Genomic DNA, 22,321 nt, shown 5'->3' on the forward strand with positions numbered 1-22,321 from the left:
AACTTCTCCCAGTTACAGGAAGTCAAAGGTAATGGGAAAGAGCAGATCCATAGTAGATAACGAATTTTGGTGTTCCTCAAGGCAATCTGCATACATCTGCATAAAACAGAACAAAGAAGAGATTGTCATCACTAAAAGCATTTATCAAAAAAATTGCCAAGTCTTGGTGCGCCTGGTTAAGCGGTTAAGCGTCTGACTCGATTTTGGCTCAGGTCCTGATCTCACCGTTCCTGAGTTCCAGCCCTGCATAGGACTCCACGCTGTCAGTGGAGATTCTCTTGGGAATCTGCTTGGGATCTTCTCTCTCTCCCTCTGTCTCTCTCTGCTCCTGCCCTGCTCACGTGCTCTGTCACCCTCTCTCTCTCTTTCTCTCTCTCAAACTTAAAAAAAATTACCAAGTCTTTTAAATTGATCCTAGTTTAACTAACTCTTGCCACTTTTAACAGGACTCCAAAATAAGTATTTCAACATAGGACTCCTGAATTTGGCGGTGTTAGTGTCAGAAAGAATGTCAGAAGGACATTCAAAGACGGTAGGAAACATTCAGATTTATAATCTGTTAAAACTAATGCCACACTAAGGAGTGAATGAATCAATCCATTATTGTCAGATTTATGTTCAAATTCTTGTTAGCATCATGTTGGAATAGTGACAAACTCTTTGGCGGCGCACTTCCCACTGCTTTCGTGGGACCCTAGCACCTCAGGATGCCGCAACATCTCTATTTAAACCTGGGTTCCTCCTAACACTAGGGGGAGGCCAAGAGCCTTGGGACGCCCCAACACACGGAGAAGGAGGCGGGACCTACTGTCAAGTCACGCCTTCCCTACCTGTGACTGGCACAGACACTAGCCAATGGATGCCGGAATAGGGCGCTTCGACGCCCCGCCCTTTTGAGCGCCCCGCGGCCCCCGAGGCACCCTCTGGCCGTGTCTGCGGCGGCGACGGCCTGGGCAGACTGTGCGCGGTGCGCAGGCGCGGAGCCTAGACCTCGCTGCAGCCCCCATCGCCTCGGGGAGTCGCACCCACGGAGTCCGCCTGCTGGCGCGTCAGTGCTCTCCCTTTCGTCCACCCTCCCCGGTCCCCCCAGCGCCCTTACGCGCCCGGATGGCGGAGCTGCGGCCTAGCGGCGCCCCCGGCCCCACCGCGCCCCCGGCCCCTGGCCCTAATGCGCCCCCGGCCTTCGCCTCGCTCTTCCCCCCGGGACTGCACGCCATCTACGGAGAGTGCCGCCGCCTTTACCCTGACCAGCCGAACCCGCTCCAGGTTACCGCTATCGTCAAGTACTGGTATGCTCTGGGCCGCGGGGAGAAGGACAGGGGCGGGATGGGAAGGGTTAGAGCGCCGAGGGCGAAGTCATTTGCTGGGGAGAAGGAGGTGGAGAAGAATGGTTAAAGCACTTAGAAGGAGGGCGTCCTGCTGCGAGGGAAGGAGTTAAGGCTCAAGTTGAGAATGGGGACAAAGGGGTTAACGGAGCCAGTGGGTAGCGAAGGGTTAACGAGGGAGGATGAAGGGTTAACTAGGATTAGGAGAATAGAGTGAGTTGGGGGTGTGTGTAGGGGGGGCGACAGGAGAGAGGGAACTGTAAACGTGGTGAAAGGAGGGGGCGCCTGTAGGGGGTCATTAGTGGGCGAGGGGAAGCCGGGGGCGGGGGGCGGCTGAAGTGGGCTGGGGGAGGCGAGGCGGGGCCTGGGGAGCATAGGAGAGGGCTTTGGAGGAGTGCGGCTGGCGGAGCTCAGAGGGCTCGAGACTGCACAGGGTAGGGGCGGCTCTGGGAACCCCGGCTCTCCCGTAGGTTAAGAGGGGGAGCAAGTTTCGAGAGTTGTGTTGGTGAAGAGAGGAGGAGGAGGAGGTCTCTTTTGATACCTTCCCAGTGAGCTCAGACGTCAGATCGGTGCCGTGCTTTCGCGTTTGAAGTTTCACGTAGCAAGTTTTCTCGATAAACTTTCTGCTTACTCGGCACGGTTCTCTTTCTTCAAGCAGAGTTGCCTCTGGCTCTGCAGCCGCTTTGCTTTAGGACATTGACTGGAACAGAGGCAGGATCCGGGAGAGCCATGGTTTGGGATTGAAGGGGACCACAGTAAAAAATGAAAACCTGGGACGTTGACACGGAGGAAAGAAGTGCAGTTAAGATGTTAAGAGGAGCTTCCTGTCCACAAACTTAAGGATTTAGGCTGTAGTCTCTAAGGGAAGCAGAGAGTAACCCTCAAGTGGCTGTGTTAAGATCAGACCTGTATACAGAAGGGCTGCCCTTGGGGTAGGAATGGTCCCTTTCTTGTTTCCCATTCCTGTTTGCAACCTTCTCTTTCTGCAGCCTCTGGGCAAAACAGGTGTTATAGGGACTCCGACAAAGAGCCTGTCTTCATGGTCTTTCTGGACCAAATTGACTGAGGAATTGGTTGAATCTGTCCAGAACCACATTCATGCATTGTGTTAGATGATCCCCTTCATTGAGTCCTGAAAGACTGTCTCTTCAGGAAGCAGCTTGGAATGTGGCCAACGGGGCAGGTAGACCCAAAGGGGGAGGTTGATAGAATGGATGTCTTTGCTGGTTACCTCTCCCTTTAGGGCTTAGTCTTCTCCAGGATAACCTCTTAACTTCATCTGGAGGTGGCAGAAACTAGACTGGCTAGGGCTGAGGCCAGTTCCGTGTGTCAGTGGGAGGATGTAAAGAGGCTGACAGCATGGAGTGACCTGGAGTCACTACAGTCCTGCAACTGCCTTGTGGGGTGTAGTTAGGTGTTCAAGGAAGTAAGTTCAAGGAAGAGCATCAAGGGATTCTCTGGGTCCTTGGATAACATCTTTTTCTAAGTGCAAAATGTGATTATTTTCTATATACTCATCTGTTTCCCATCAGGTTTATGAGTAAGAACAGAACACTCTGTGCTTGGGACAAGGTTAATTTTGTCTGACTCTTGGTTATTCCCTGCAGTTACAGTTTTAAGATAAAGCCTCATTACGTGATGCTATATCCTCTGAGAGACTTGGCCAGAAAGAGGGCTGCAGGGGTGTGGCAGATAGAGTATGGAACTGCAGATACCCTTTTCTACTTGTTGCTGGATGGACCTAGGCTGAAGAAGGAGCAAGATTGGGAATTTGCAGCAGGAAACCCAAGCAGATACGGAGCCTGTAGGCACTCCCATCTGTTCTGGGGTTCTGCAACTACCATGTGGTTCTTCTCGGGATAGCTACCCTTTTGTTTCCTCCTTTCCCTAACAAACTTTTCTGTATCCAACTGGTTGTGGAAATAGTCTCATGATTTGGCCAAATCACAGTTAAGGGAAGACACAGAGATTTGTCCCCTTTCCTCATCCACTCAGTTCATATTCTTAGCTATTTGTAGCAACTCTCTTACAAGTTCTATAAATAACTCAGCATTTCCTAGCAGAGAATAGGGATTTCTATAAAGGCAAGTAATACCCTGACAAAGGAGGATGAAACCAGACCTACTAGTTTTAAATAGTATTTAAATTGCATGATACTGGCACACGTGCTGGGATCACATGTAACATGTATTTTATTTGATCATTAGTGTTCCTTCAGCATATGATCCCAATTGCAAAGTGCACTCCATCAATGTTCCAGGGGCAGGCAGAGTTTTTGCAGTCTGTGAAACAGTCAGATGTCCAAGGCAGCTCAAATGCAGAGTGTTTGTGGGCTAAATGCTGACTTCCTTCCGCTGTTGGTTCCATTTAGTCTGTTTCTCAAGTCTACCAAGTTTCCCTATTCATTCTGAAGAAACATAGGACTTTTTTTTTTTTTTTTAAAGAGCACTAATTGCTCTACTAAAGGAAGAAAGGAATAAACCCTTATGGAATTAAATCCTCAGAGTGAGATAATGACTGAATCTCTTCCTCAGCTGCTTCTCTGTTGGAATTATGGGGGAAGTTTAATGTGGTCCTCAGAGGCCCCAAATCATTTAATATTCCAGCTCTACCTTTGAGGCAACAGTCTCCTAGGATCATCTTCCAAATGCAGGCACTCACAAGGCTCAGCCTGGCCTGCTGCGGTTCTCTGTGCAGAGCTGGGCTAGCCTAAGTTTGGCCTTTGTCACTTGCATGATAAAAGACCAGCTTTGGTCTGTGGGGTGCAGGCTGGGGTCTAGAAGCATTGAGTTTGTTTAGAACAAACTGTAATTAACATAGGGCACAATATAGTCTTTCAGGAATTAGCTGTCTAAGAGGCAGGAGTGGAGCTGAGCCTCTGCTTCCAGGAACAATGCCCATTGGGGATGCTCAGGATGGTCTTTCAACAGAAGCCAATTGATTGACTAATGCACCTCTTGCTTTGAAGCTTGGCATGTTTACAGGCGCCATGGAAGAGAGATAATCCCTTCCAATCCCGTTTGGGATTGGTAATTTGAAACAGGAGCAATCAAAAGGGACAACCACCCACTCTGTTTTATTTCTAAAAGAGTTCCTGCGTATAGGGGACAGGAGAAGGGAGCCTCTTGTGCTTATGGAATCGGGCAGTTTCTAGCTGCCCATCCCTTGGTCTTATCCCAGAGAGGTATGGCCTCCTTTTAGTTACCTTTCATCCCAGGTTCCTCCACGATGGGGTCTTTAGATTTGTAAGGCATAACTGCTTAGCTTCACATTGTGTGCTTTCAGACTCACACTGACTCCCTTGTGTTTTGTGTTTTGCAGGTTGGGCGGCCCAGACCCCTTGGACTATGTTAGCATGTACAGGAACGTGGGGAGCCCTTCTGCCAATATCCCTGAACACTGGCACTACATCAGCTTTGGCCTGAGCGATCTCTATGGTGACAGCAGAGTCCATGAGTGAGTGTGTGACACCCGCCCACCCTCCACCTGTCTGTTTCTTAGCCTTGAGCCTTATTTCTGGGGTTTCCCTCAGCAGGGGTGATAATGTCATAGTTCTGTGAAGTTGGCATTTTTCAGGTGGAACCTCTGGGTTTCTGCCCTCTGCTTATATCTGCATATGCCAGAGTGATCCACGTCAGCACCCGAGCTCTGCTCATCTGGTGTGGGACAGTGTTGATGATGAGCAAGTGTTCCAAAACCATCAGATTTTTCTAAGCTTGCTTTGGTGTTTGAGCCCAGAGAACAGTCAGCATAGCTATGACCCAGAATTTGAGTTGATGCTTTTAGGTCTACTTGTTTTATTCCCTCTAGCTTATTATGAAGAATTTTAAACATAAAGCAAAGTTGAAAGAATTTTATAGTGAACACACAAATACCCACCACCTAGATTCTGTAATTAACATTTTACCTACTTGCTTTATTATGAATATATCCATCTCTATCCTTCTGTTGATCTTATCTACTCCTTGTCTACTTCCTTTTAACCTGCGGTTGTCTGTACTCAGATTATCTATAGTACATTTTTTATTCTAGTCTAGTCTAGTCCCATTTTCTGCCCTGTACATTTCTGCCCTGTACATTTCTGTACACACCTGCCTCCCCCACTTCCCTCTATAACCACTGAATTTAGCGTTTTTTTTTTTTTTTTTTTTTTTTTTTTTTTTTTTTATTTATTTTTGGGACAGAGAGAGACAGAGCATGAACGGGGGAGGGGCAGAGAGAGAGGGAGACACAGAATCGGAAACAGGCTCCAGGCTCCGAGCCATCAGCCCAGAGCCCGACGCGGGGCTCGAACTCACGGACCGCGAGATCGTGACCTGGCTGAAGTCGGACGCTTAACCGACTGCGCCACCCAGGCGCCCCTATAACCACTGAATTTAAACAATTTTTAATATTAAGTTAAACATCAACTTAGTGTTAAGTCCGCTAAAAAAATAAGTTACGTTAACAATAATGAAAGCTAACATTTATTAAGTATTGATGATGAGTCAGGTATTCTTCTCTTCACTTTGTATATATAAACTAATTTTCTTTTCTTTTTTTTTTTATTTAAAAAAAAATTTTTTTTTTCAACGTTTATTTATTTTTGGGACAGAGAGAGACAGAGCATGAACGGGGGAGGGGCAGAGAGAGAGGGAGACACAGAATCGGAAACAGGCTCCAGGCTCCGAGCCATCAGCCCAGAGCCTGACGCGGGGCTTGAACTCACGGACCGCAAGATCGTGACCTGGCTGAAGTCGGACGCTTAACCGACTGTGCCACCCAGGCGCCCCTAAACTAATTTTATTTTCAACACAGTCATGTAATACTGGTAGATGCTCATATATGCCCCATTTTAAGGATCAGGAAACTGAGACACAAAGAGAATCTATAACTTGCTTAAGGTCACGCAGCTTAGAAGTGGTGGAGCAGGATTCTAATGCAGGCATTTTGGCTCCAGAGTTCATACTCTTTTTAAAACAAAAAATTTTTTTTTCAGTTTATTTCGAGGGAGAGAGCGCACAAGCAGGGAAGGGTCAGAGAGGAGAGACAGAATCCCAAACACGCTCTGTGCCATCAGCTCAGAGCCTAATATGGGGCTTGAACCCATGAACCATGAGATCATGACCTGAGCCGAGATCACGAGTCGGATGCTTAACCGACTGTGCCACCCCGGCACCCATCCAGAGTTCGTATTCTTAATGACTATGCTCTCCCATTTCTTAAACAATTATATCATGTACTCCAGTAAGTTACTGTCTATAATTAAAACAAATTTTTTTTTGTTTCCATCTACACTTTTTCATGGGAGGGATTCTTTTCTTCAATTCAAATGTTTTCTTGGGTACCTGGGTGGCTCGTCAGCTGAGCATCTGACTTTGGCTCAGGTCATGATCTCACGGTTCATGAGTTGAGCCCCGCATCTGGTGAGCACAAGCCCTGCTTCTCTGCTTGAGGCAAGCTTGAGCCCCACTTTCGGTGAGCCCTGCTTCTCTCTCCTTCTCTCTCTCTTTGCCCCTCATTGGTTTCTCTCTCCCTCCCTCTCTCACTGTCCCTCGCTCACTTGTGCCCTCTCTCTCAAAACAAACAAATAAATAAGTGTTTTCCTTCTCTTCCCCCTTGTTAGCATGGTTAATCAAGAGCTGATTCTATTTCTATTATATAGCCTCTCCTGTTTTTTTGTTTCTTGTCCCCTTTTGCCTCCTATACTATCATTTTGGTATCTTGGTGATGACTACTTAGCATGTGCAGGTTGAAAGACTAGCAGGGTTCTTCCTGCCCTGCCTCAGCATAAGAGGCTGGTTCTGGAGATGATCATGGTATCATGATGAAGAAGATGATAATACTCTTTTTTTTTTTTTTTTTTTTTTTTGCTTTTTGTAGTTCTTACTAGCTTCTTTATCATTGCATCAAATACTTTACAATCTTACCAGGTTCTTTTGTTATCTCCGTTTTATAGATGAGAAAACGGAGTCACTTAGGGGTAAATGAATTGCCTAAAATAAAAGAACTAGGATTCACTTGAGCTGTCTTGAGTCCAAAGTCTGAGCTCTTAACCACTGGGCTACTTTACCTCTCTGATCACAGGTCCAATCCAACTTCCTCTTCTCTCTTGTTAAGCTGGGGGCGCAGGCCTCATCTCCTTACTGATCACATGTCGAGAGCAATGCCTGGGCCTGCCTTTACAGCCTTCCAAACAGATCCATTGCAATGTCAGCAGAAGGCTTTGGGAACAGTGAATTAATCTTGCCTGAATGGGGACCCTGCATTACAGTATTAATAATGGAGATAAAATAGCAAACAGATGTGGGGAGTAAAGGCACTATGCTGGACTTTAATGTATATTTTTAATAAGAACCTGCAGAGTGCAGTGAGCCTGTACCTTTTTGTTGACAGATTTATTCCAGTCAAAGGAATATCATTTCCTATTTGGGTTAAAGCTTCTTACACTCTATCTGCTTATCGGGTATGGGTCCAAGGCCTAAAGTGACAAGAAGAACATAATTGAGAAAGCTCCATATTTCACAGGGGGCAACCTCTGAATTTTAAAGACGGCCTTCCTTACTGTTTTTTCATGTTTGAAAGTACCCCTTCATATGTGTACAATTTCTGTCTGATAAAACACTTTGATATTTATATGTCATTTATGACAATAGTGAGATCTCCATTTGGGCTGTATCTCACCCCTGGAATCTAGTGTTTTCTGATATTATGTCCTACATCTAGAAGGACATGGAAGGAGTGTTCTTGGATATTTACCCAGTTCTGGTCTATGTTACAGAAGTCAAAAGTACCTTTGTAATTGGCCTTGTGCTGGTGTGACTGGTCTCTTCTCGATCCTGGTAAGTTTCTTAAAGAAAAGTTTGCTTTTCCAGACATTTCATGTGGCAAGGCCTCTTTGAAACAGATTTAAAAATTCTTATTTAATTTAGTGTTTGAAGTTGAGGTTAGAAAGGTGAGTGTTCTATCATCCAGTTTAAATGCTAAGAAATGTTGAATTGGAATTATGGCAAATGAGTCTCTGGTAATGCTCTTCTCCCACTGTCTTTTTTCTTTCCATTCAGTGAAAAAAGGGCCGAAGCATTGGTTCATTTATTCAGCATACATTCGTCAAGCACCTATTTTGTACCAGACGCAGAACATCCTAATAGGTGTCTGAGGGATAAAATGCCAAGACGTAATTCCTATCTTAAGGAGGTCATGTTCTAGAGGGGAGATGAATATAAAGAGAGGCTTATAGTACTGGGTAATAAATGCTGTAATCCATGGCTGAAGAACATGACCTGGGAGCAGAGTAGAGGGCGTGACTTTTGATCAAGCTGCTGGATTGGAAGAAGCTCCGGGGAGGAGGTGAAGTTTGAGAGGCACCTGCGAGCTGCAGGCCAGTAGGAACGGCACAGGGGGAATCTGCAGCCTGACACTCCAGGGTGCCAGCACTCACTGTCAGGATTGAGGGGACTTTAAAAATCTTCTGGCCCAGTGTTTCCCAAACTTCTAGTGCTGCCTTCATGATTTTTGCCATGTAGTAAGATCATCTATTCTATGTTCTCTTTAACCCCCCTTTTGGAGTGCCTGGCTGGTTCAGTGGGAGGAACGTGATATTCTTGATGTTGTGGTCATGGGTTCAAGCCCCACGTTGGGCATAGAGCTCACTAAAAATCAACAAACTAACTAACTGACTCTCCCCTTTTAAAAACTATTATAAATATATTTTTAAAAGTTTAATATATATTAAATATATATTTAAAAGTTCAGTCATGGGTCGCCTGGGTGGCTTGGTTGGTTAAGCGTCCGACTTCATCTCAGGTCATGATCTCGCGGTCCGTGAGTTCGAGCCCCGCGTCGGGCTCTGTGCTGACCGCTCAGAGCCTGGAGCCTGTTTCGGATTCTGTGTCTCCCTCTCTTTCTGACCCTCCCCCATTCATGCTCTGTCTCTCTCTGTCTCAAAAATAAATAAACGTTAAAAAAATTTTTTTTTAAATAAATAAATAAAAGTTCAGTCGCTACCATGTATGGAAACCAGTATCACTTGCCATAATTTAAAGGTAACTATAGAAATAAATGCAGTGATAACAAAGCAATATTATTAAATTCTGATTTAGTACTGTGGCCTGTCACAGAAGATTCTAAATCTGAGGCCAGCTTTCTTTTTTTTTTTTTTTAAGTTTTTTTTAATGTTTATTTATTTTTGAGAGAGAGATTGACAGAGTGTGAGCAAGGGAGGGGCAGAGAGAGAGGGAGAGACAGAATCTGAAGCAGGCTTCAGGCTCTGAGCTGTCAGCGCAGGGCCCGATGCGGGGCTTAAACTCACAAACTGCGAGATCGTGACCTGAGCCGAAGTCGGATGCTCAACCGACTGAGCCACCCAGGTGCCCCGGCCAGCATTCTCTTTGTTCAAGAGATAAGCAAGTATGAGAGAGGTATTAAAAAGATACACTAACACCAAATAAAGCCTGGCCCTAGACATGATTAGAAAAATTGAAAGTGAATTGTAAAGGGAACTTAAAAAAAAATGATTCAGTACTATTATTATTTTTTAAATTATTTTAATGTTTATTTATTTTTGAGAGAGAGAGACAGACAGAGCGCAAGCAAGGGAGGGCAGGGAGAGAGGGAGACAGAATTCAAAGCAGGCTTCAGGCTCTGAGCTGTCAGCACAGAGTCTGATGCAGGGCTTGAACTCATGAACTGTGAGATCATGACCTGCGCCAAAGTCAGATGCTTAACCAACTGAGCCACCAGGTGCCCCTGATTCAGTACTATTATTGTCACAGACAAATAGGAAACACTGATCTAGTCCATGTCCCTTAATTGTAAGTGGAGGAAAGTACAGCAGGCTGCTAAAGACCATACAGCAACCAAATGAGAGTGGCAGGGTCTCCCATTGTCCCCACTCTCCTAAGCTCTCTTTCATGAGTGGGAAGAAAGGAATGCATGGATATTGTTTGTTTTTAACCTAATAACATAAGCAAACTTTTTTTTGTTAGCTTTTACTATATTCCAGGTTAGTGCTAAATTCTTTTTATAAAGTTATCCCTTTATGTAATCCCTATGGTAATTCTATGACACAAGGAATTCTTATTACATCTTGCTTATAGATACAGACATTTAGGCTTAGTGAACTTACTGCATTGGTGGTAAATTAGAAGCCATGTTTAGTGATCCCACAGCTTGTATTCTGAACCACTATGCTGTATTGCCTTTGCGTTTTATCTTATTTTATTTATTTATTTATTTTTAAATATTTATTTAAAAAATATTTATTTATTTTTGGGAGAGCACAAGTGGGGGAGGGGCAGAGAGAGGGGGATAGAGGATCCCAAGTGGGCTCCATGGCAACAGGCTGACATTAGCGAGCCCAAAGTAGGGCTGGAACCCATGAACTGTGAGATCATGACATGAGCCAAAGTCGGATGCTCAACTGACTGAGCTACCCAGGCGTCCCTGTCTTTCCATTTTAATGAGTTACTGGCATTTATTAAATGCCTACAGCGTGCCTCCTCCCATTAAGATCTTCCCTTCTCACAGCTTGTCGAGGATAGGGACAAGCAGAAGTCCAGGGGTCCCTTGCATTTCTTCTTGCTCCTAGCAGGCTTGCTTTGGGAACAGGAGGGGACCCCCACCCTGGTAGCCCTAAAAGGAGTGAAGAGCAAGCTGGTTGCATGAGCCCTGAGATGGCCAGGTTCTTTCCCTCTTCACATTCACCAAAGGAAACAGGACAAGAGAGCACTTGTTTGAATTAAAAGGCTCTTAAGAGATTCTTTCTGAAGTTGGAGAGATGGAACAAGTTCCAGCTCCGGGCAGCCACGGGCAAGAATGGAGTGCTTTTCTAGGAACCCCAGAGGCTCCCCTCAGCTGACTTTAGCGGCCGGGGTTGTCGTGTTGCTCTTCCCCTGGGCTGGGGAGGTGTGAGCTTCAGCTGCCAAGTGCTTGTTGGAAGCTTCCAGCTCTGGCCCTTCCCTTTGTGGCCGGCAGCTGTGTACTGGAACGTGAAGATTTGCAGGGCTGTGGAAGAGGTGGCTTCAGCACCACTCTCTGTGGGGATTTCTAGCTGCCCTGGTGCTTCCAGCAGCCCTAGCTGGACCCAAACGACAGGCGGCCTAACCAGGGTGCAAGAGGCTGGCCAGTTGCACAGTGTATTTGTGATCTCAGGCCGATTTCCCTGGTGGGATTCCACTGAGCAGGTCATCTGCTGTACATGTTGGCTGGTTCCAAAGACAGCCTCTGTGTGGTGTTGGCCCACAGGCTGGCCGCTCCACAGGCTAGAGCCTCACCTCTACCGCCCATGGTCGATCTGGGCCCTGCCCCACAAGCGCTGGCTTCTTGGTGGGTATGTCTGGAGTTTGGAGTTGTTCTTGCTCCCCTTGAGGCTGGAACTGCTGTTGCCCGGCTTTCTGTGGCTACCCCTGCTGGGTTGGTAGAGGACCTCCTTTTCCCTTCAGGTTCCCTTCAGGTTGGGCTCTGTACCGAATGAGTTATTTATTAAAATACTGGATACAGATTAACTTTTCCACTTGTTGTTTTGTGTGGCCTTGGTCCCCTGCAGTTGGGAAATGCTAATTTTCCCTCCTTAAAGCTGGGTTTGCAGGAACTTTTTAATGTGTCATTTCATCCCCTGGGGTTTCCAGTGGAAATCCTGCCTTTGCCATAACACACCTGTCCTGGGAGCGTGGTCCGTCCTCTCGTCAGGCCTTTGCTTTCTTCCCAGAGCTCTCGAGAAACTGACAACCGGAATCCCTTCTGTAAGCCACCCACAGATGGCAGGCCCTGGCCCTCCTCCTGGCTGGCACAGCAGGCTGAGGAAGTGCTCTGCAGGCTCATGGCAGGGCAGGCCTCCCTGAAGCTTTGGTCCCCTCAGCCTTTCATCCCAGAGGCGTTAAGTTTTGGGAGGACCGTGTGAAATGGTGGTGCTCTCTGCTAAGGGCAGAAGGTCTGGACTACCTAGAGAAAGTGGGGTGCCATTGGTCCTTGCCCAGAGAGTAACGGCCAGCAGCAGGGCTAGAATTCTTGAAGCTGAAACCACCACTTTGGGTTGGATTTCAGGGCCCAGATCTCCGAGTTTTGAAATGTTGAGAATTCTGTTTCTTTTGTAACCTCAGGAAGACCTAAGGAAGTGTGGGGCTCCCAGCAGATCTGTGTGGGTATGTGGCCTGAAAAAGCATTTCATTTGCAGTGTGGATCATCTCTTCCTTCATGGGGTAAGGATTCCAGATATTTCAGTTCAGACAGTTGAGACAATTCGGATAGCGGACAGTTGGGAAGAGGTTCCTTGAGCTGGCCCAGTCAAACTCACTTTAAAAAGTTTGAGCAGCCTGATTATCAGGAGTGACTGCCACTCACAGCGACACTGGGCTGGTCAGCACTGGAAGATTTCCTTCTCTTTCCACAGAGAGAAACAAAGACTTGGAAGCCTTTATGGGTTTTACATGATTGGATCTCTCAGTCCCAGGAATCTTCCCTGTTCAGCCTGCCCTCCTACTCTCCCATCTTCCACACATGAGGCTTTTTCCATATAGATTGCTGGTCCTTGCACTGGCCGTGTTCCGGGTCTCAGTTTGCCACCGTTTGCCTCGCCCAGAATTCTGACTCAGAGCTCATGACTCTGGACTTTAATCTTTGATTCCTCAATTCATTCTTCCATCCTGCCTCTGAGGTATCCCATTCAGCTACCTTTTCTATTTCAGTAGTGTAGTTCTGACGTCGGGTCCCAAGGTATGTGTGCAATGTGACCTTGTCCTCTCTGACCCGAGCTCCACAGGCATGGTCTCCTCGCGCGGCATGTACCTTTGTAGCTCACTGCCCTGCTTGCCGAGCTTTCTGACACAGAGCCTGGAGCTGCACAGCACACATCCCCGGCAAAACTATCTCGAGGGTCCGGTACAGACAGAACATTTGGGAAGGTGATGTGTTTGGAGAGGGGTGGGGGGACAATGAGAAGTTACACCTACCTTCTGTCCTCAAAACACCCAACATCTGCTTGATAAAAGGGGCCGAGACCCTGGGAAAGAAGAAGACAATGAGGTTTGGGGCTGGGAGCAGTGTTTTTGGCTTTGCCTGATCTCTGTGGCTTTGAGGCTGCCTCCCCTCACCCTGTGAACTTCAGCGCTTTGAGAAACTCAACATATGTAATAATAATTGTAAGCACTTTAGTTCTCACTATGTGCAAGGCACTGTTCTAATTTCTTTCTCTCAGCAGCTCTGTGGGATAGGAATTGATATCTTTTTTGTAAGGAAACTGAGGCACAGAAATGTTAAGGAACTTGTGCACCCGGCCAGTGAATGCTGGAACTGGGCTGTAAACCCAGGCAGTCTGGCTCCAGCAGGCCTCACCCGTCCCTTCCTCTACTTGCACAGGGGCAGAGTGGGGGGCAGCTGTTACAGTTGTGTACCTAAGTTCAAAAGTATCGGCTTAATGGAGTGTGAATAGTTAAGCAGGAAGTGCTTTGTAGCAGAAATGTTGAACTGGACGTTGAAGCAACTTTGTAGAGAAAAAAGAGTCCTGCTGGGTAATGGCAGGAGGGTAAAACTAGAGGGTAGGTGACAGGATCCTGTGTCATCTCTCCAGTCAGGGCCTCTGCTGCCTTAGTGTAGTCATTTTTAGTAAGTTGCCAGGAAAAGTCTGCAACTCTTAAAAGCACAAAGGTGATGCTTCCAGCTTGGGTGTCAAGTTCACATGGTCATGCTTCTTCAGTGGCCAGGGATGTGCCCAGCATTCCATCAGCCCGGAGTGTGTCCTGACCAGGATGTGTGGTGGGGTCTCTGATCATTCTCTCTGGGGAGGGAGGGCGTGTGGAAATGAACACTTCAAAGTTGGGAGTGCCTACACCGTCTGGCTGGGGCGTCTGCAGTGCTAATCTGGGAAGGATATTTTTTCTGATATAAAGGTGTCTTTTCACCCTGGAGAGGATATTTTTTTTCCTCTGTCCTTATATTAATGCAAATTAGTGTATTACTTTAAAAAACACTTTAATTTCTGTAATTAATTAATTATCTTATTGTGGTAAAATGTATATAACATAGAATTTACCATTTTAGCCATTTTAAAAATTTTATTAAAAAAAAACTTTAGGGGCATCTAGGTGGCTCAGTGGATTGAGCGTTCAACTTCGGCTCACGTCCTGATCTCATGGTTTGTGGGATTAAACCTCGCTGACAGCACAGAGCCTGCTTGGGATTCTCTTTCTCCCTCTCTCTCTGCTCCTTGCCCAAAATAAACATTCAAAAAATTTTGTTTAATTATTTTTAAAAATCTTAACTCTAGTATAGTTAACATACAGAGTTATATTAGTTTCAGGTGTACAACATAGTGATTCAATAATTTTGTACATTACTCAGTGCTCATCATGATAAATATACTCTTAATCTCCTTTACCTACTTCACTCATTCCCCCTCCCTCCCCCCCCACCCCCCCCTCTAGTAACCATCAGTTTGTTCTCTATAGTTAAGAGTCTGTTTTTTGGTCTCTCTTTTTCTTTGTTCATTTGTTTTGTTTCTTAATTTCCACCTATGAATGAAATGTAATGATTTTTTTAAATCAATGGACTTTATATTCTAGAGCAGCTTTAGGCTTAACAGAAAATTGAACAATGGGACAAAGAGTTCCCATACACACCTTTACTTTACTTTGTTTGTAGTTTCCCCTGTTATTAACATCATGCATTAGTGCAATACATTTGTTATAATTGATGAACCAATACTGATACATTATTTTTAACTGATGTCCACAGTTTACATTAGGATTTACTCTTTGTGTTATACAGTTTTATAAGTTTTTTTAAAATATTTTTTTAATGTTTATTTATTCTTGAGACACACACACACACACACACACACACACACACACACACACGGAGTGTGAGTGGGGGGGAGGGACACAGAGAGAGAGAGGGAGACACAGAATCTGAAGTAGGCTCCAGGCTCTGAGCTGTCAGCACAGAGCCCGACGCAGGGCTCGAAATCACCAGCGGTGAGATCATGACCTGAGCCAAAGTCGGACGCTTAACTGACTGGGCCACCCAGGTGCCCCCAGGTTTGTAAGTTTTGACAAATACATGTCCTGACAAATACCATTACAGTATCATGCAGAATAGTTTCACTGCCCTAAAAATGTGCTGTTTTTTGCCTATTCATCCCTCCCTCCCTCTCCCCAAGCCTCTGGTGACTACTAATTATTTTGCCGTGTTGCCTTTTCCAAAATGTCACATAGTTGGAATCATACAAAACATAGCCTTTTCAGACTGACTTTTTTTTTTTTTTACAAGCAATATGCATTTAAGGTTCCTTGAAGTCTTTTTGTGGCTTGCTCATTTCCTTTTATCACTGAATAATGTTTCATTGTGTGTGTATGTACTACAATTTATTTATTATTGAAGGACATCTTGATTGTTTCCAGTTTTTGGCAATTTTGAATAAAGCTGCCATAAGCATTTATATGCAGGTTTTTGTGTGGACATGTTTTCAACTCATTTGAGTAAAGTTGCTGGATCATATGGTAAGACTCTATTTAATTTTGTAAGAAACAGCAAAACTGTCTTCCAACGTGGCTGTACCATTTTGCATCCCTACCAGCAGCGAATAATAGTTCCTCTTATTCTGTGTGGTCACCAGCATTTGGTATTGTCAGTGTTTTGGATTTTAGCCATTCTAATCGGGGTGGATTGGTATCTCATTGTTGTATTAGTTTGCAATTCCCCGATGACATATGTTGTTGAGCATCTTTCCATCTGCTTATCTGCCATCTGTATCTCTGCTTTGGTGACTTGGTTTCTGTTCCTAACGTCCTCCCACTCTCCACTTCACCCCCAAACACACAAACCCTTTTTCTCACATTATGGGTTCAGACAGTGGGGCTAATCATGTTTTTGGCATGTTTGCCCTTTGGTCACTTCTCAAGCTATTAAGTAAGTTAGTTCCCCTGAGTAGATGCTGAGTCCACATCAGAATTCCTCCGTCTCTATTGGTACTAACTGGGGCTAGCTCGTGAATTCTGTACCTTTTCCCCGATCATAGCATCTTCCATAAAATCTGTAGCTGGTACTGGGACCCATAGTCTCAAGACCAAGGTTCAAGATTGATTGTGCCTTCCAGTACAGATGATAGAAGGACTTGTGAGCAAACTTTCCACTCTAGGTCCTGGTGAGTTTCTTCTTGCTTTAGATGAGAAATTAATACAGCAGGCTCCTTGAGGTCCCAGCCAGACCTCAAACTCTCCATCTTAATTGAACCAGCATTGAGAAGACTTTCCAAAATCCAAAACTTTCCTGGCCTGTACCTCTCTTGTTCCATCCATCATTGTTGTTACTTTTTAGTTATAAGTTTGCTTTCTTCACTCATAAAGACAGTTGAACCATTTTACCCAAAATGTTGGAAATTAGAGAAGGGAGGAAAAAAAAGTATTCCTAATCCTCTCACCTTTTGTCTGTGATCCTATATCTATCTTCATGGTGATTTCCATAAGTAATTCGTGATGAGTGTTGCTGTCCCAGGTGTGTGTAGGGCTTCTGTCTTTTTTGAGTCCCCTCAGTTTGGGAGTTAACGTCTTTCAGAGCTTCCCCACTGCGTGGGTAATGCTCTTTTCAAAATTCAATCAGCCCACAGCTGCTAGGGTTTCCAAATTTTGAAAACAGCACATTTGTTTGGGAAGATGGTTCCTACCCATTGTCATGTTGCATTAACTACATTCTCCTCGTTCTCTGCCCCCTGCCCCCCTGCTTTAGCTGATTGACTTCTCACAGGTATAAGGAGCAGTTTCCATAGTAAATGTGCTGTGCTGGCTACCCACCTCTCAGTTAATACCTAGTCCCTTAAATACAAATCACCATGCTTGGTGGTGGTAGCCCTGAGGATGTGTGTTGTTCCAGCTGTTGTTTTCCCTTTAGAAACGTGATCGGTGATTAGATATGGTGATCACCATCACCCAGAAATGGACACCATGAGTCTCCTTATTTCTCCCTTTCTTGGGTGTGTGGATACAGAAGACTGAGATGGCTTACAGAGTGCCCCAGGCTCCTCGTACCCAATGTGCACAGAAGTTTCATAGGTATAAGCACAAGTATAAGCACAAAGGATGAGATCCTTTTCAGGTAATTGCCTGACATAAATGGGCTATCATTTAGGGCTTGTGAGGCTTTCTGCCAGACACAGGAATCAAATAATTGAACAATAGTAGATCTCTCCTGGCACTGGGTCTCCCATTGATAGGTGGGGACACTTGATTCCCATTCAGCATTAATCACTGGCCTGTTTGGAGGCCAGCATTCATTTGGTACAGAGATAGTCACTGCTTGGGCAATTCTGGGCATGAGGTATATATTAATGGCAGCATACTCTTTGTCTGGTCTTCACGGAGCCTCCAGTCTTTTTGGCTGAAGAGTCCTTGAACTGGAAAACATTATGGGCAGGTGGGCCTGATACAGCCTCGGAGCCTTAGGTCATCACACGGAACCTCTTTGCCTTCTTTTCTGCAGTCCCTGCCTTGAAGCCTGGTGGAAGGCTTTTCTCAAGCAGGAGTCCTGAGACTCAGAAACATGGCGAGGCCTGTGTTTGGGGCTAGACCAGTTGCCCATTTGTTGGGGAGAAAGTGGGTTCATAGCAACTTCTGAGAGGGACGTGTTCCACTGGACTCCAGGCTCTATATTAGTGTGTTAGTAAAAGATAGTGGCCTTCAAAGCTCCCTTTCCTTCTACTCCCTTCCATGTTACTCAGGCTTCTTGAGGCTCCGGTCATAGAACCGTCTTTGCCACAAGAAGGCCAGTCAAGGAGATGCTTTTGTTTTTCCAGGGCTGACCGCCCTGTGATGCCTGGGGGCACTTGGAGCCCTGCCTCTGACCACCGGTTTCCCTTACTCTGATCTCAGGCCTTTTAACATGAGGTCAGGAGCTCAGGAGCCATGCCTGTGGGGAGGGGTAACTACTAGAGAATGGGGCCTGGCCCAGGCTCTCCATCTGATCCCAGGGGGGCAAGCCAGCTGGCTGCACTTTCTGCTTGTGATGGATTTGACTCCTAAATGCTTCTGAAAAGCTGGTTGGTTAGAGGAGAAAGTGTAGTGAAAACTGACAGCCAACGATGCTGTGGCTTGCCCTAACCCCTTCTCCTTTCTGCTCTAGCTTTTCCAATATATCAGGTTGCAGGCATCCTGGATTCTTGCCCTCCTGGAGCCAGTCTGACAATTTTTCATTCCCGTGGCCAGGGTTTTGTGCAGAGAAAAGGCCCAGAAGGAAGGCACCAGCTGCACGTGGAGCCTTTGGGTTTGGAGCTTTGAAGGAACATTGCTGATATGGATCCCTTAGTTCTGTGCTAGCTCTGTGGCTGAGGGCAGTTGTCCACAGCATCTGACTCATATCACTCCCCTGCTGAGAACCATCCATTGGCTTCCCACTGGTAACTGGGGTTTCTCTGGCTGTCGAGAAAGCATTCTCACGTTGGAGGTGAAGAATTCTCTCGGTTCAGCATCAAGCCTGAGCATTTAGCTCTTTCGGGAGGATTCCTTCAGTCTGGACCCTTATTCCCCTAAGAGGGGAGATAATCCAAGTGTACAGCATTTTCATAGAGTAAGAGCGTTCCTTTGAGAGGAGGGGTGTGATTTTGGTAAAAATATCTGAACTTTGCTTTATCGGGGTGGTGGAGTACCTCCAGCATCTAGCACAATGCTTGGGACATGATAAACCTTTAATTGATTTCTGGACCTGTTTAGTGCACATTATCTAAATGTGTGGTGCTCTGTGACATGCCGAGAGTACCATGGGAGTAAGAAGGCAATGTTTCTGTGCTCATGGATCTTACATTCTTATAGGAAAAACATGTAAAAGGTTTATATAGGTTTAGATAATGCAGGTGCTGTGTTGAAAATACAGCAGGGGTGATGTGCTAGGGAGCACCTGAGTGGAAGTAGGAGCTGAGGTGGGCGGAGAGGGTATGTTTAGTAGGGAACCAGTGGTGGTTTCCCTGAAGATATAACATTTGAACTCAATGACAAAGTGGTAACCAGGGCTGTCACATTATTCAAGTCCACGGGCACCATTCATATTATTCTGTGCACTTGGTGCTCCTTGGAGTTGTACAATGCTCTGGTCATTCTACCATGTGAAAATTGTAGGCAGTGAAAATAGCTAGAGCAAAGACCCTGAGGCAGGAGGGACCTTGAGGTGTTTAAGGAACTAAAACAAACAAACAAACAAACAAACAAACAAAAAACCCACAAAAAAACAAAAAAAACACCCGCCAGTATGTCTGGGACTTGGTAAGAGAGAAGGACAATGGAGCATGATGAGGCTAGAGAGTTTGAAGGCAATGTAAAGAATGTGACATTCAACAAATTATCTGTCGACTCGAGGGAAGTCAAGGGATGATGTGATGAGGGGAAGCAGGAGTATGGTTTTAGGAAACTTTTCCAGTAGTGTGGGACCTCAGCACCAGTAGGAAAGCATGGGAACAGAGTCGAGTGATGTGTTTTATTTCCCTAAAAAGGAAACAGCAGCAAAAGTGGCTCAAAGGAAATGCCACTAAGTCATTTTGATAGTGACTGAGAGGAAGGCTCATTGCTTTTTTAATACTGTCTTATCTTGCGTGTTGTTGAATGTCTCAGCCTTATTATCTCTTTGGATGGCAATGGGAATATGATTACCATTTAGCATTTGCTCAGCTGTGACATAATGTACCCATGTACAGAGCTCAAAAAGTACAATCCTTGCCCTTGGGGAACTGAGATGCTGAAAAGATTTGTTTCTTCCCATTATCCTCTTTCAGATGTCTTGATCTTCTGGGGCGGCTGGCTTCCCAAGGTCCTGGAGGATAGTGGGTGGACAAAGGCCCTTGGGCAGAATGCTCTGGCCCTTGGGTCTCTAAGAAGTCCCGAGCTGTACACGTGTATGCAGGTGGCATCTTGCTTACCATATCAGACTGGTATTGCCACCGTTGGCCTAGCCTGTCTCCCCCCACCCCTCCCACCCCGTCCTTCTCCTCCTTCTTTTTTGTTTATTTATTTAAGCAACCTCTACACCCAGCGTGGGTCTCAAACTCATGACCCGGAGATCAAGAGCTGCATGCTCTATCTACTGAACCAGCTAGGTGCCCCATCATTTCTTATTTTTTTTTTTTATTTTTTTTTTCAACGTTTATTTATTTTTTGGGACAGAGAGAGACAGAGCATGAACGGGGGAGGGGAAGAGAGAGAGGGAGACACAGAATCGGAAACATGCTCCAGGCTCTGAGCCATCAGCCCAGTTCGACGCGGGGCTCGAACTCACGGACCGCGAGATCGTGACCTGGCTGAAGTCGGACGCTTAACCGACTGCGCCACCCAGGCGCCCCCCATCATTTCTTATTTTTAAAAAATGTTTATTGATTTACTTTGAGCAAGAGAGAGAGAGAGAGAATGAGTGAGCAGGGACGGGCAGAGAGGGCAAGAGAATCCCAAGCAGGCTCCATGTTCAGCTTGGAGCCCAACTTGGGGCTTGATCTCATGAATCATGAGATCATGACCTGAACCGAAGTCAAGAGTTGGAGGCTCAACCAACTGAGCCACTCAGGCACCCCCCCCCCTTATCTATTCTTCTTCTTATTTTTTTTTTTAATGTTTATTTTTGAGAGAGACAGAGACAGAATGTGAGTGGGTTGGGACAGAGAGAGAGGGAGACACAGAATCTGAAACAGGCTCCAGGCTCTGAGCTGTCAGCACAGAGCCCGACGTGGGACTCAAACTCACAAGCTGCGAGATCATGACCTGAGCTGAAGTCGGACGCTTAACTGACTGAGCCACCCAGGCGCCCCAATCTATTCTTATTTTTAAAAAGGTTTTGTACAGATGTTGTATAAGCCAAAGCCAAGAGTGGGAGCTATTGTAATGATGCCAAGAAACCCAAGCACTAGGCTCTTCATTGGCCCAGAATTCTTATACAGCACAGCTGGCTTGGAGACCAACCTTTTGGTTTCTTGCTGGTAGTTGGGAGTAGAGGGGAGAATGTATAGTAGGTCTCCACTAAGTGAGGCTGAACTGTGAGCTTCACCACCTTGCAGAAAAGGTGCTGCTCTTGGCTTGGTGTTTTTCCTTTTTAAAAATTATTTTATTTTATTCAAAAATCTTTCCTGGGGCACCGGGGTCGCTCAGTGGGTTGAGTGTCTGATATTTTGCTTTGGCTCAGGTCATAATATCACAGTTCATGGGATTGAGCCCCACATTGGGCTCTGTGCTGAGTGTGGAGCCTGCTTAGGATTCTCTCTTTCCTGCTCTCTCTGCCCCTCCCCTGCACATGACTGCTTTCTCTCTCTCTCTCAAAATAAATAAACAAATAAACATAAATTTTTTTCCAGTTTAATGGGGATATAGTTGACATACAGCAACTGTGTAAGTTTAGAGTGTATAGCGTAATGACTTCACTTACATATTTTATGAAATGATTATCACAGTAAGTTTAATTAACATTCATTATCTTTTTTTTTTTTTTTCAACGTTTATTTATTTTTTTTGGGACAGAGAGAGACAGAGCATGAACGGGGGAGGGGCAGAGAGAGAGGGAGACACAGAATTGGAAACAGGCTCCAGGCTCTGAGCCATCAGCCCAGAGCCTGACGCGGGGCTCGAACTCACGGACCGCGAGATCGTGACCTGGCTGAAGTCGGACACTTAACCGACTGCGCCACCCAGGCGCCCAACATTCATTATCTTTTATGGATAAAAAAAGAAAGAGAGAGAGAGAGAGAGAGAGAGAGAGAGAGAGAGAGAGAGAGAAAGAAAGAAAGAAAAAGAAAGAAAGAAAGAAAGGAAAGAAAGAAAGAAAGAAAGAAAAGGAAGGAAGGAAGGAAGGAAGGAAGGAAGGAAGGAAGGAAGGAAGAAATGTATATGTGTTTGTGTGTGTATGCATGTGATAAGATCTCATAGGATTTATTCTCTTGGTGACTTTCACATCGGGGCATCTGGCTGGCTCAGTCGGTTAGAGCATGTGACTGTTTTTATTTTTTTTAATGTTTATTTATTTTTGAGAGAGAGAGAGACAAGGGGAAGGGGAAGAGAGAGAGGGAG

General features: G+C 45.6%; 1 protein-coding gene across 5 annotated transcripts in view; it reads left to right on the plus strand.

The window, feature by feature from the left end:
• The first annotated feature begins 936 nt into the window (after positions 1-936).
• The window catches only part of SUFU (SUFU negative regulator of hedgehog signaling), a 125,498-nt gene continuing 104,113 nt past the window's right edge, over positions 937-22,321 (plus strand). For all 5 annotated transcript variants that reach the window (XM_047073370.1, XM_047073371.1, XM_047073372.1 and 2 more), the window contains exons 1-2: positions 937-1,289; positions 4,647-4,781. In XM_047073370.1, coding sequence (XP_046929326.1) covers positions 1,108-1,289; positions 4,647-4,781 — 317 coding nt within the window. In that variant the 5' untranslated portion in view covers positions 937-1,107. The remainder of the gene's footprint in view (positions 1,290-4,646; positions 4,782-22,321) is intronic.

The sequence above is a fragment of the Lynx rufus genome, unplaced genomic scaffold (genome assembly GCF_022079265.1).
Source record: "Lynx rufus isolate CCGP_SWC_20201006 ecotype Redwood Valley unplaced genomic scaffold, mLynRuf1.p SCAF_11, whole genome shotgun sequence".
NCBI lineage: Eukaryota > Metazoa > Chordata > Mammalia > Carnivora > Felidae > Lynx > Lynx rufus.